The sequence below is a fragment of the Nicotiana tomentosiformis genome, chromosome 8, assembly GCF_000390325.3.
Source record: "Nicotiana tomentosiformis chromosome 8, ASM39032v3, whole genome shotgun sequence".
NCBI classification, from domain to species: domain Eukaryota; kingdom Viridiplantae; phylum Streptophyta; class Magnoliopsida; order Solanales; family Solanaceae; genus Nicotiana; species Nicotiana tomentosiformis.
In genome coordinates this window covers 47,194,038-47,209,116 of record NC_090819.1, presented here as the reverse complement: position 1 = coordinate 47,209,116, position 15,079 = coordinate 47,194,038, and the positions used below count along the sequence as shown (strand labels likewise).

The 15,079-nt window shown below is 36.2% G+C and overlaps 1 protein-coding gene and 1 long non-coding RNA gene across 2 annotated transcripts; one reads left to right on the top strand and one right to left on the bottom strand.

The window, feature by feature from the left end:
• Positions 1 to 6,662: 6,662 nt before the first annotated feature.
• Positions 6,663 to 8,180, top strand: LOC138897420 (uncharacterized). The gene is made up of 4 exons (XM_070183388.1): positions 6,663 to 6,787; positions 7,160 to 7,549; positions 7,827 to 7,830; positions 7,971 to 8,180. The coding sequence occupies exons 1-4, from the start codon at positions 6,663 to 6,665 to the stop codon at positions 8,178 to 8,180; spliced, it is 729 nt and encodes a 242-aa protein (XP_070039489.1).
• Positions 8,181 to 14,572: 6,392 nt separating this feature from the next.
• Positions 14,573 to 14,857, bottom strand: LOC138896859 (uncharacterized). The gene is made up of 2 exons (XR_011410315.1): positions 14,773 to 14,857; positions 14,573 to 14,742 (listed from the first exon to the last, which is right to left on the bottom strand). It is a non-coding gene; the product is annotated as an uncharacterized lncRNA (long non-coding RNA).
• Positions 14,858 to 15,079: the final 222 nt, after the last annotated feature.

Below are 15,079 nucleotides of genomic sequence, written 5' to 3'. Positions count from 1 at the left end.
CTCCACTCTATCAGACCATCGCGAACGCGTTGACCGAAACCCCCAGCTCCTTTGCTGAAATGCGATTGCGAACTCGAAGGACAAGTTTATCCAGCCCAGATTCCCTTATCTACGAGCATGATGGCTCCCTCGTGAATGCGATGAACAATGAGCCCAACTGACAAAATACCCATTGCGATCGCATCTGTGCTCCTGTGATCGCGAAGCTCAACTGGAGCACCTGAAAACTCAGAGAAACCAGCAGCTCATGCAACCTCCAAAATGGTCTGAAATCAATCTGAAACGCACCCAAGCCCCTCGGGACCCCGTCCAATCATACCAACCAATCCCAAAATATAACACGGACCTACTCGAGGCCTCAAATCATGACAAACAACATAAAAACTATGAATTGCACCCCGATTCAAGCCTAATGAACTAATAAACTTTCAACTTTCAAAACTCATGTCGAACCATATGAAATCAACCCGGAATTATCTCAAAATTTGCATGCAAGTCCCAAATGATACAACAGACCTATACCAACTCCCGAAATCTCAATCCGAATTCGATATCTGTAAAGTCAACTCTCGACCAAACCTATCAACCTTCCAAACCTCCAACTTTTCAACCTTGTCAATTCAAGCCAAAATAACCTAGGAGCCTCCAAATCCACATCCCGACATTTGCCTAAGTCCAAAATTACCATACGGATCTAGCGGAATCATCAAATCTCCGATCCGAGATCAAATACGCAAAAGTCAAATTTGGTCAACTCTTCCAATTTAAGGCTTCTAAAATGAGAATCATTAGTCCAAATCAATCCCCAACAGCTCAAAAACTGAAACCGACCATACACTCTAGTCATAATATATCATATTAAGCTACTCGCAACCTCGAACCACCGAACGGAAATGCAAATGATCAAAATGATCGGTGGGGTCGTTACATAATTATATCTTGGTTTTGAATGCTTAGTTGTCCTAAATAATTTGACAATTTTGTTAATTCTTTTCATCCCTACTCCATAGTAGTACTAAATAAAAATTCTCAACTGTTACTCGTAAGTTATAACTATAATCAACTATGATTGTGCCATTTGTTTTGTTCTTATCGAACATTAAAAATTGTTTAAGTTTAAGAGGTGGAAATTCTACAATGTCGTGGGGAAAACTAGTTGTCAGATTTAGAGGGTGTTTGGCTAAGCTTATAAGCTGGTCAAACTAGTTTATAAGCACTTTTCGGTTTATTTACGCATTTGATAAAATTAAAAGTGCTTATAAGTCAAGGGCTTATAAGCATAAGCCAAAAGCCATAAGTTGGTCATCCCCAACTTATGATTTTTCTGCTTATAAGAACTTTTTGTTTGACCAAGAGGGTGTTTGGCTAAGCGTATAAGCTGGTCAAATTAGCTTATAAATACTTTTCGGCTTATCTACGTGTTTGGCAAAGTTAAAAGTGCGTATAAGCCAAAAATAAGCCAAAAGCTGGTCACCCCCAACTTATGATTTTTTAGCTTATAAGCACTTTAAATTTGACCAAGATTTTTACTATTTTATCCCTAAAATAATGCTTTTTAAAACAAAACTCACGTATCCCTATGTCAAACCTATTTCTTCACCGCCTCACGTATTGATTCAAACCTAAACCCTCTGCCTCTTCAAGTCTGCAATTCTCACTAATATTTGAGGTAAGCAAATTCTCTATTTCTTTGCATATTTGTATTTATGTAAATACTAGTGTCCTCCCTGATGAATCCTATAAAGTTATGCATTAGGTCTTCAACTATCTTGTTGCAGTATTGTTCTGATAACTAATATTAACTACTAAAACTGAAATTTATATTTTGAATTACAAATCTTATTGTAATATTATAGGAACCCTAGCCTACATATTTAAACCTCTTTTCAGTTCAAACTATGTTCTATACTTCTAATATATCTCTTGTTCATAGTTTTATTCATACGGGCTAATTGGAATTGAAAGTAAAGAGACCTGATGCTCCAATGACGTTTCCTCGGTGATTATGTATTCAAGTAGGTTAGTGTCCTATTACAGAATATCAAAGATAAATCAGAAGTTGGAAAACTGTGCCATTCTATAGTTTATCTAGTTATATAAAGTTGCAAAAAGTAGCCACGCTTAGCAGGCAACTCATATGGAAAAGGAAGTGAAGAAATTTTTGAAATTACAAGTGAATGAACATGACTAGCGGGAATATAAAGAAATTGGACTCTCAGATTCACTTTCTGAATTAGATCGTTTTATGAGAGCAGTGGTCAAAGCAAAATCTAGCTAGCTAGATCATATAGATATTGCTAAGCTTAATTAAGGATTTAACGGTCTTCTGAGGAATCACTCCAAAAATATAACAAATTTTCTATCAATAATCTTAATCTTCTGAGATATGATTATGAGGAGGAACTTGTCATATAAAAAGAATTTACATCAGACATGTCATATAGAGAGCTCCTTGTTATGCAAAACATTCAAGATCAGGTTCCGAAAAAGAAAAGAAGACTGTTACTTTCTAGTAAGGTTATCTTTTTGCTAATTCTCATACCTCTCGTGCATATCTGTATTTCGTTCCTTTTTGTTGTCATATTTGCATCTTTTTGAACTTGTGTTGCAATGATCTTTCTATTGGTATTTGTCATCTAATTTTCAATTCGGATAAACTAAATGTTGTATTCTCTTCAGATTATTTACATTCAATTATGGCGGATACTATTTTGGGACAAAATAATGCTAAGTGGGATGAATATGCACACATTAAATTCATTGAATTATGTGAGCAAAAAGTTAGAAAAGGAAATAGGCCAAACACTTACTTGTCGAAAGATGGAGGGAAGAATATGGTAAATGAGTTTAATAAGAAGATGGGTTTACAATATACTAGAAAACAAATGAAAAACCATTAGGATCATATGAAATCCGAGTGGACTCTTTTTAAACAGTTAATGAGAGGTGAGACAGGTTTAGGATGGGATCCCACAAGAAAAATTATTATTGCAGGTGATGATTGGTGGGAGCAAAAAATAAAGGTACATTGCTGTAACGACCCGACTAGTCGTTTTGAGCATTTGCACTTCGCTCTGTTATTTACGGGTGTGAGTAGCTCCGTATGATGTATTTTGACTTATGTGAATCATCGGTTTTGGTTTTCAGGTATTTCGGAATCGAATTGGAAGAATGAATTTCATTATTGAAGCTTTAAATTGGGAGAGTTGACCAAGTTTGACCTTTTAGCATTTGACTTCGGATTAGAATTTTGATTTTCCATTAGCTCCGTCAGGTGATTTTGAACTTAGGAGCGCGTCCAGATAGTGATTTAGAGGTCCGTGGTTGAATTTGGCTCGAAATGGCGAAAGTTAAAATTTTGGAAAGTTTGACCGGGAGTGGACTTTTTGATATCGGGGTCGGATTCCGATTCTGGAAGTTAGAGCAGGCCCGTAATGTCAAATGTGACTTGTGTGCAAAATTTGAGGTCAATCGGACGTGATTTGATAGGTTTCGGCATCGGTTGTGGAAGTTTAAAGTTTCAAAGTTTATTGAATTTGAATTGAAGAGTGATTCGTCATTCCGATGTTGTTATGTGTGTTTTGAGGCCTCAACTAGGTCCGTGTTATGTTATGATACTTGTTGGTATGTTTGGACGTGATCCCGAGGGGCCCGGGTGAGTTTCCGCGTTCGCATAGGTTACTGCAGATCGAGCATCACATTCGCATAGGTGTTCACGCGTTCGAATTGTAGAGCTGAGCTGGGCAGGTCTTCATGGCTTCTTCATCGCGTTCGCGAGCCTGGGGCTGCGTTCGCGTAGGTTATTTTCGAGACTGAGAAGTTTGTGCTTCGCTATTGCATAGCTTATTACATGATCGCGTAGTGTATTTTCAGGGGCAGTGCATTTTCTTCTTCGCGATCGCGATTCATTGATTCGCTAAGTGATTATAAAGTACTCTATTTCGAGGGTTTCAACCATTTTTTTCATTTTGGGAGCTATGGAGCTCGGATTGAGGCGATTCTTGAAGAAATTTTCACCCTATGAATTGGGGTAAGTGTTCTCTACTCGGTTTTGATTATATTTCATGAATCTATCTTCGATTTTAGCGTTTGGTTGATGAATTTTAAAGAAGAAATTGGGGGTTTTGGCCTAAAGTTTCATAATATAAATTTTTGTGTTTTGAACATCGAATTGCGGATTTGAGTAAAACTAGTATGGTTGGACTCGTAATTGAATGAGCTGTTGGATTTTGTAAATCTTGCTGGGTTCTGAGGTGCGGGCCCGGGTTGGGCTTTTGGCCGATTTTGGGCTTTTGATTCAAGATTTGATCTTTTTCGATAGGGATTGGTTCCTTTAGCATTGTTTGGTGCATTTGAGTTGTTTTTTGTTAGTTTCGAGCCGTTCGGAGGTCAGAACGCGTGAGATGGTATCTTTGGAGCATCGCTTGGCTTGCTCGGCATTGGTATTGGCTTGTTCGAGGTATATAACTCTTCTAATCTTACTGCTGAGGGTATGAAACCCCAAAATATGTGTTATGTGATTAGTATTGAGGTGACGCACATGCTAGGTGACGGGCGTGTAGGCATGCACCCTGTGAATTGTGATTCCGTTGTTTCCATGGCACTGTATAGTGGCCTTATTTTGTTGATATCTCTGTTATCACAATGTGATAAAGTAGTTAAGCTATCAATCATGCTAAATATCATGTTTAGGCTTTATGCTGATATTGTTAGGACCCATAGTGGTCATTTCTTGTTGTCATCTAACTGATATCATTGATATATTGTACTCAGTCATATTCATGCATTCATATCATATCTCAGTCTCAGTTGCTGTTTATTGATACATCATATCATTGTTATCGGGCTAGTTTCATGGCATTGTGAGCCCGTGAGTGAGACTGGAGAGATTGACGACTGAGCGAGGCCGAGGGCCTGAGTGAGAGTGACCTTCTGGGATTGGGCTGTACGCCGCAGCATATGATATTGATTATATTTTATATGGATTGAGTTGCACGCCGCAACAAGCCTTTGGGATATATATATATAGGATCGGGTTGCGCGCTGCAACAATATTGGATCGGGTTGCATGCCGCAACAATATTGGATCGGACTGCACGCCGCAACAATATAGTGCTTGGGCTGAAGGAGCCCCTTCGGAGTCTGCACACCCCCAGTGAGCGCAGTCAACTATATATATGTGGATCGGGCTGCACGCCGCAGTGGGTATTATACAGTGCTGAGTGATTGAGTGTGCTGAGCCTTGAGCATAGTGAGAGAGAATGCGAGACAGTGAGATTGAGTACTCTGAGAGTGTGAGTACATGAGTTCATCTCTGAGATGCATTGCATTGACATGCACACATGACATACATACATAAAGATGTATTTTCTTCATGCTGTACGTTAACATCATTCATGATTTCTCACACATGTTGACAGATGGGCATAGTGATGCATTTGTTTTACACTGGTTATCTGGAAAGAAAAATGAAACATCTTATTTATTATGGAAAGGATTTTGGGAAAATTATTGTCTTCAAACTTATTCATATTTTTGGTAACTCTGGTAAAAGATTTGGGTTTTTGATTGAAGTACTCGAAAGGCGGAACTATTTTCAGAAATCATGTTTTGTTGAACATTTGATTGTTGAGTTACTTCTGGTATTACTTGTTTTATGTTGTTATGAACTATTATTGGTTATTGAAGTTGGGACCCGACCTTGGTACAAGCTCGTCACTACTTTCAACATAAGGTTAGGTTTGTTACTTATTGAGTACATGGGGTCGGTTGTACTCATACTATAATTCTGCACCTTGCGTGCAGATGTTGGCTGTTGTTGTTGCTGTGTTCGATGGGAGCTGGATTGAAGATATAACTGCATCCCGGCTATAGCTGCCTCTTGTTCGTGGTAGCTTTAGATTTGTAAAACTCTATTTATGTACTATTCAAATAGACTATGTATTTATTTCATTTCCGCTTTGTAAATTCTATTCTTAGAAGTTCATGATTTGTACTACCAGTTCTTGGGGAATGTATTAGATTCAGATATTTCTTTACTTAATTAATTTATTAATTATTATTAGAATTGGTTAGTGGTTAATTGGCTTACCTAACGGGTTGGGCTAGGTGCCATCACGACTAGTCGGATTTTGGGTTGTGACAATTGCTTGTGTTTTTCTATAATTATTTAATAACTCTTTTAATTCTTAATATCCTTTGTTTACTTAAAGCAATTTTAAATTTTTATAGGAGAATTCTAAATACAAAAAATATAGAAACAAAGACCTCTCTCTGATATGGTTCCGTTCTGATGCTCTATTTACTGATATTATTGCCACTGGAGAGAGAGCACGTGCAGCGAATCAAGAACAAGAGTCTGAAGTTGGGTTAGAACAAGATGATGATGGAACAAATAATGTTTATGATAATGACGTAGAACAATGGAATAATGAAAGGAGTGATGAAAGTTACGACTTGCAGAATATAGATTCAATTACATTCCCCAAGCCATCACTTAGAAAGTGAAGTCAATAGACGGCAGTGGCAGTAGTAGTCAAGTGAAAAAGCGCAATACAAAAAATAATTCATTATCGCTAAAAGAGGAGATACACTCCTTAATTGAGTTTATATCTAACAAAAGCACATCTCATGCAGCATCAGAACCAACCATTGAGAAGTGAATGGATATTTTAGAAAATATTCCTGGTATTCTTGAAGGGAGTGATATTTTTAGCTGTGCTGTAAACTTGGTGACACAGAAAGAGATGCGACATGCATTTATCAAATTATCTACTGATGAAGCAAGGTAATCTTGGTTGGAGTATAATCACAGACGATCATTCGTGCCGAACAATCCATCTAATCCAGTATGAGAAGTTATTGTGAGATATTACACTGGCATTAAATATTATTTAATCTGCTCTTTAAACTATATGCATGGAAGTTTATAATTTTTTTATATTTGGTGTCATGTTCAGACATAATGGTGGTATGATTATTTTTTGTTTAGACATTATATGTCTTTATTTTAATTGATGACTATCTACTTTAGAGTTAGCATTTGTCATTTTTAATTCATAACAATATACTTTTTTATTATAATTGATGACTCTCTAATTTAGAGTTAGTATTTATTATTTTTAATTCATAACAGTATGTGTATCTATTTTATTTTCAGTTTAATGGCCTGTTGGAATATTGACAAGTTGATATTTAGTCATCCAAGTGACTTGTTAAATGAAAAAAATGAAGAAGAGGAAAGTCAAGAAGATAAGGAATGGATGGCACTATTTCAAATTGCATGTAAGAGTATATTGATATATTATGAGAAATACATTTGCAAGGAACCATGTCGTACATCTAAACACATTGGGAATATATTTATCGACGAGATATTACATGGAAATGAGACTCGTTGTTATGAAAATTTTCGACAGAGGAAGTCAGTGTTTCTTGATTTAAGAAAAGATCTAACTGATAAATATGATCTTAAACCCACACGTGAGATGTCTGTGTATGAGGAGTTAGGGATGTTCTTGATGATTTGTGCACATGGTACCGGGAATCGGTGAGTACAAGAGATTTTACAGCACTTAGGAGAAACAATTCATAGACATTTTTATAGTGTTTTAAAGGCCATTGGTAAACTTGCAAGAGATATAATTCAACCACATCCAAATTATAATAATGGCACAGGAGATCACAAGCCATGTAACCAATGATATCTTCCTTTCTTTAAAGTAATTTACCATTTTTTAATTAGTATATTATTATGTTTTTACATTATAACTCAAAAACCTTTTGCTGTAAAATTACATTTAATTTATCCATGTATATATTTTTAGGATTGTATCGGAGCACTTGATGGCACGCATGTAAAATCAAGATTACCTCAAGGTCAAGAGATATCATATATCGGGCGCATAGGTTACCCTACTCAAAATATTCTTGCTGTTGTCGACTTTAATATGTGTTTTACATTTGCATAGGCTGGGTGGGAAAGAGCTACTCATGATAATCGTATATTTGGTGAGGCTCTTCGTAGACCCGAACTGAACTTTTCATATCTATCTGGGGATAAATATTATCTTGTTGATGCAGGATATTCACATATGAAGGGATATATGGCACCATACAAAGGGGATAATGTGAGATACCACTTTGCAGAATTTTATCAAGGTGCAATACGGCAATTGTGAGCCCCAAGTGGACATAAAAAAATGTTCAATTATTTGCATTCTTCTTGTAGAAATATTGTAGAGTGAACATTTGGGGTATGGAAAGCAAGATGGTCTATTTTGAGAGATATGCCTTTCTATCATAGTGACACTTAAAGAGATATTGTACTGGCTACAATGGCAATTCACAATTACATTAGAAAGAAATATAAAGTGGACAATGCATTCCAAGAAGCTGAGAATGAGAGATATGTGCCACTTGTTGATCCTGATGTTGGAAGATCTGCACGCGTCAATGTTGGAAATATAAAAAATGTTGAAAATGAAGGAGATAATAATTTTTGGATGGCAGTTCGTGATCTAATTGCCCATGATATTTACGATAGTTGAATGTTTAGTTTAATTTGGCACAAACAGTACGCATTAAGTGTTTGTTTTTTCTGTTCAAATAGTTTGTCCTATTTAGGTTTATTTGTTTACTGAATTTTTTTGGTCAATTTATTAATTATTATTATATAACTTATGATTATATGCTTATCATAAAAATTATCTTATCTAATCACAGTTATATTTAAAATAAAATGACAAATATAATATTTTGTATTTGAATCGATCTCGAATCTAAAATTTTGAAGAAATTACACTCTTATAAGTGTAACCAGTTCTAAGATTGTCATTTTAACAGAAAAAGAGCTTATCAACACTTTTTTATCAAACACTGCAGCAACTTATTATCAATTTCAACACTTATATTCAAACATGTAACTGTTTATTTATTAAATCAGTTTCAGCACTTAAAAGTGCTTTTCAGCATCTAACATTTATCAACTACTTCAAATAAGCTAATCCAAACAGGATCCAAAATTTTTACTTTTCTATCTCTAATATTATTCTTTAGTCCTCGAAATACCCTTAATAGAATAAACCCCTAAACCACTCCATGACTTTACTCCCTCTCCTCTTCACGACTTCTTTCGAAACTCCAATACCGTGCCACCATCAAGAGCAATCAAGAATCTCTTCCTCCATGAAAAGTCTTTCTCTGTTGTAAATCACTCTTCATTTCCTTTACTTGCTAAAATTCGTGTTTGTAAGAAAGAACGTGAGTTTTGTATATACTGATCGATTGTGGTCTCTCCCTCTAGGGGTAATTGTTGCTCCCAGACACACACGTAAGTATACGTGGTCGTACAAGTAATAAAATGATAAGTCGAGTGTCGAACCCATAGAGACTTGTATTAACTATCCACTAAATTCACTAAGATTATTATTCAGTCGAGCCAATTCGAGTTCAAAGGTGTGATTATACTAAACAATAATTATAACTAGTAACTAAATTATCAAGCAACAAAATGGTTGTTGTGTATTCAGTATAGACAAATATTCCATGGTTGTGATCGATTCACCAATCCTATTGCGTTCTAGTTAAATCTCCCTTTCATACAATTCACTCATGGTTGCTAATTGTGAGCACCTCAATTTTGCTCCACATGGAAATTACTCCTAAAAATAGTAAAAAAATAATTTTTATGGTTTTTATGAATTTTAGGAGTTTTTCTTTATTTGGTTTTGCATTTATTCGTATTGTTTATGCATGCTAGGAATATCGTAAATCATAAAAATCATAAAAATGGTCAAATCTTAATTTCATAACATTTTAGATTTTAAATTGCATTTTAGGATTTAATTACATTGTTAAATACATTATTTAAATATCTAAAAATCAAAAAATACATTCTTAGGTTAGTTAATTAATTACGTCATTAGTCAATCAGTAAGTAAAATATATAAAATAGTTTGGCCACGCAAATTGGATTAAATTAAAATTTGAGTCCAAAATGGCTAATTTTGCAAAAGTCTAATAAAGAAGGAAAAGAAAGAACAGGGCTGTTGACTTTACAATTGAATTGGGCTGCCCTTTCAAGCCCAAATACCCGCTCAGTTTTGACCCTATACCCGTTTCAGCCCACATGTATGCCCGGTCCAACATGCTTCTTTAAACGACGTAATATTCATCTAAACTACGTCGTTTCTTCTTCCCCATCCCCTTAAACGAACTATCTTCCCAATTTCCTCCATAATAGACCCTCCCCTTGAGAAAGAACCCTAGCCGCCTCTCCTCCTACTTCACTCTCTCATCTGATCACACACACACGTTCAAAAGCACTCACTAGCATATGAATTCAATTCTGAAATTCAAAAGCCATTTATGAGATTTGGAACAAAAGGCTCGAAAATCAGAGGGAGATTAGAATCAAAAGCAATTTCTGAAATTAATCTTCTATTGCTATATTTATTCTACACTTTCGGGGTTTTAAAGAGATCCGATTCAAATTGCCGTTCGATTTCCGCTGATTTTGCTGTTTCTAGAGTCGTTGAGCTCCATTCGAATTTGTTCTTGCCTTTATTTGGTTTATTCTAGCTTTTTTTTGTGCGACCAGGTTAGTTTGAAACTTCTCTGTCTTATACTTTTAGAAAATGATTAAACAATTAAGTTCCGGTTCAGTTATTTTTGTGGCTATGCTCGAGTCTTGATCTCTGTTATTCTCCTTTATAAAATTAAAACGTGATGCCTATTTGAATTAATTAAATCCCTACTTTCCTTATAAGAATGATGCGTTGGTTATCTAATCATGTTAAGTTTAATTACATTTTTTACTTGAGAATTATTTAATTTCAGCAGATCTGCCTAGCTTTTTCTCTTATGTGATTCTATTATTTAGTGAAGTTTCCACCGAAGTACATGTTGATTTGTGAGTTTACTGGAAATTGTAGCAACAGTTTGGTGTTGAAAGCTGAGATTTGAAGATAGTCATTGTAATATGAATGGCATTGTGATAATCACCCGAATTGTTGCCACATCGACTCTGTAAATAATTTGATCATTCATAATTAAGTTTCATTCATTAGAGTGTCTTTTTTAATTTGTAAACCTTCTGCTGAACTAGAAGGACCTATGATTTTGACATGGCGGTTTGAAAACGATAAGTCAGTACAACAAATTTGAACAAGAAATGGGTTAGGAAAATTTAATGGAATGAATTGCGTATGTACCTCTATGTTGTGTTAATAATTGCAATTTGTTTAAATAGCCAAGTGTTTGAACGTTGGGTTATTTTCGCCCAGTTAGAGTCAATAGACTTTCCATAATCCATGGCCTTTAACTGCAATCTCAAACTTAGGAAAACGAACAACTTATAAACACCGTAGTTTGCTTTAGGCACGATCAATAATAAATTATTATGACTATAGGTACGGTTCCCATGGCATAGTCATGATACGTAAACCCCAATTCGAGTGTGCGTTTCACGCGACTTGACCTCAACTTCAAATAATAATAATAAATATATTATAAATCGCGGATGTATTTCACGTGGCGTGATTTGCAATATGTACAAAAATAACGAGTGCGCGACATTGCGACTCGTTCAAATAAATTTTATAAATAATTAAAAGCGGTATAGAAGCGGTAATACATATAGGTTTAAAACGTGTAATAATTAGATATTTAAGCCAACTGTAATTTGTTAAGCAACTGTGCTAAAATCACAGAACTTGGGAGTGCTTCACACCTTCTCCCGGGTTAACAAAATTCCTTACCCGGTCTTCTGTATTCGCGGATCATAAATAAACTCAAATTTTCTCGATTTGGGATTTAAAATAAACCGGTGACTTGAGACACCATAATTATCCCAAGCAGCAACTCTGAATTAAATAAATAATCCTATTTCGATTTATATCACTTTAATTGGAAAAACTCCCCTATCCTTCGGGAAAAAGGAGGTGTGACAGCTCTGGCGACTCTGTTGGGGACAAGAACTCAGAATCTCTGGTTCAGGGTTCAGAATTCGAGTTTAGAATAACTGTTATACTTGGCTTTTGTTTATTATCTGATTTTTTTACGTATTTGAGCCTAATGTGCTAAATGTCGCTTTTTATCGCTTTGATATTGCATGAATTGTATATAAAACTGTTGCGATGCCCTTCTTCTCTCTGAGTCTTCTAAATTTTATGGGAAGTATACGCTGTCATGACTTATTTTCTGTTAGTGTCATACCCTAATTTAGAACGAGGATCATATCAGTTACAAAGCCGGATGGCCTTTTGGTTCCCGGTGCGTTGCCCACTCTGGCTCGAATTGTCCGCTCGGGTAAGCCATGTCTAGAATAATATACCCCAGGGTTTAAATCTAGAATAACATAACCTCATGCGGTATCCCTAGTAGGTATGTTTGTTTGCATCACGTGCATTTTGACTTTGGGGATTCAACACAGGGGTTGGGTCCGTCTAGGACAGGTGTACTCAAATTAAAAAGACCATCCTGATGCATCTTACGTGCTACTTGCGCATTTGTTTGTTTCAGCTTGTATGTTGACTGACTTCTAGAATAGGGAAAGAAAATAAAAAAAAATAAAAAAAAAAAGAGTGAGAGGTAGGTATTTGAAATCCGAAACTCTTCCAAAATTTTGAAAAAAAGAAAGAAAAGAAAATAAGCCAATATTTTCAAAAAGTCATGTTTCCCTATTCCGTCAAAACTGGCCGAACTACGCGGGTCTGATTCTCACCGGATATGAGATACGTAGGCAAACCTCATCGGTTCCGGCCCTCAATTTTTAAAAATCCAAAAATATTTTCCTTTAATTCCTTCTTTCGAAGTCTTTCCTTAGAAAATCCCAAAAAAAAAACTTTAACCCAAAAATATTTTCTTTGTAGAAGTCTTTCATTCGAAAAAAGAAAACAAATCAAATCAAAATCCAAAAAATATTATCCACCTTTTTTTAGAAGTCTTTTTCCCAAAAATCCAAAAGTAATAATCAAAAATCCAAAAAAAAAATTTCTTTCTTCTTTAGAAGTCTTTTTTTTCGAAAATTTCAAAAAAAAAAAAATTCAAAACCAAAAATACAAAATATATTTGCTTTCCTCTTTAAAAGCCTTTCTTTCAAAAATTCCAAAAAAAAAGAAGAAACGAAATGCAAAAAATATATATTCTTTTTCTAAACGCTTTCATTGTTTGAGTGATATAAAAAGTAAAAATAAAAGTTAGTTTATTTACTCCATTCCTGATTTTCTCGAACTACACAAGATCTGATTCATGTTCCCACATGATACATAAGCAACCCACATCAGGTTCGATCGACCATTTTAAAATTAAAAAAAAAACCCTTGATAATAATAAGGACCAACTGAGTCCATTCTAACGTGTCTCTTGTTTGAAATTGTAAAGAAAGTTTAAGGTGGTCGGTTTGTGGTAAGCTGGCAACACAAGATCCAAAGGAAAAATGCCTTCACAACTGACATCGAAGCTGTTATAAGTGCTCAAGAGACTCAGGGTTAGAGGGTTCAACAAGAGTCTACTGTGGTTGAGGAAAATAGAGTACTGAAGCAGCAAATGACTGAAATGTGTCAAGCATGGGCCGATGGCCAAGGACCGCCTTTTTCTATTCATGGTTTCCCAGAGTTCACATCCATCTCGACTACTACCATTCCGATTTCATTGTCTGATCAATCCTATCCACCTGGGTTCAGTATTTATCCAACTGTACGACTACAGCTAGAACTTCTGTTGCCCGCTCCCAAAGTATGCCATTGACAACCAATCAGACAACCACTATAGTTATGCCCGTCTTCACCATCCCACAACCGACGGTGGTGCAGAGGAAAACTTATGAGTCACAATTTGCTACCCAACAAGAAAAATACCACTCTCCTGAGTACCACTCGCACCTATTTGATCTTCCTGCAAAGATTGAGAAACCTGCCCGAAAGATGGCACAGGAAGAAATGACCCAAAGAATGAAAAGCTTAGAATAACAATTGAAAAACATGCAAGGGTTGGCTGGTCAGAAGAGTATTGCCTTCAAGGATCTATGTATGTTCTCTGATGTTCGTTTGCTACTTGATTTCAAGACTCCCAAATTTGAAAAGTATGATGGACATGGAGACCCCATAGCCCACCTGAAAAGGTATTGCAATCAACTAAGAGGTGCGAGAGGAAAGGAAGAATTGCTGATGGCTTATTTCGGGGAAAGCCTTATGGGAGTAGCCTCCGAATGGTTTATGGATCAAGACACCTCTCACTAGCATGTCTGGGATGACATGGCCCGGGATTTTGTCAAACAGTTCCAATACAATATCGACATTGTCCCAAACCGTAATTCCCTTTCAAACCTGAAGAAGAAACCAACTGAAAGTTTCAGGGAATATACCATTAAATGGAGAGAGCAAGCGGCTAGAGTTAAGCCACTCATGGATGAACACGAGCTAATCACTATTTTCCTTCAGGCGCAAGAGCTAGATTATTTTCAAAACATGATGTCCGCAGTTGGCAAATCCTTCTCGGAAGCAATCAAAATTGGGAAAATGGTTGAGAATGGCCTTAAGACAGGCAAAATTATAAGTCAAACAGTTCTCAAAGCCGCAACTCAGGCTGTCCAAATTGAATCTGCTAACTTTAGTGACATGAATGAGAAGGATGAAGAAACCATGATGACATCAGGGTCGAGAAGAGGTCCTAGGCGAATATCTCGAAGGTATGACCAGCCTCATCTGGTTTTCTATGATTCCCCTGAGCACTACTATCCACCTCAGAACCGACATAACTATGTTGCTCCACCTCAGAGCCCACAATACTCTGTTGCTCCACCTCAGCATGTTGTCCAGCCACCAAGATACCCCAGAAGGCGAGCACCAGCACCGCAAAATCTCCACTAGCCTACACAAAATTTTCAAGTGCCCCATAATCCACATCCAAGCCAGGGGTATAGAGGGGAACAAAGGTTGAAAGATAATTTTAAACCAATAGGAGAGTTTTATGCAAGCTTGTTTGAGAAGTTAAAGCATTATCACATGATTGCACTTATTCCTCCAAATCATGTGGACCCACGTGCACGAAGCTTTGACCCTCTAAAAGGTGTGAATAC

Bases quoted from the DNA above. Each gene is read 5' to 3' on its own strand.
- LOC138897420 (XM_070183388.1), top strand. From the start codon at position 6,663: ATGGATATTTTAGAAAATATTCCTGGTATTCTTGAAGGGAGTGATATT. The intron at 6,788-7,159 runs GTAATCTTGGTT...TTTTATTTTCAG, and splicing joins TTATCTACTGATGAAGCAAG to TTTAATGGCCTGTTGGAATA.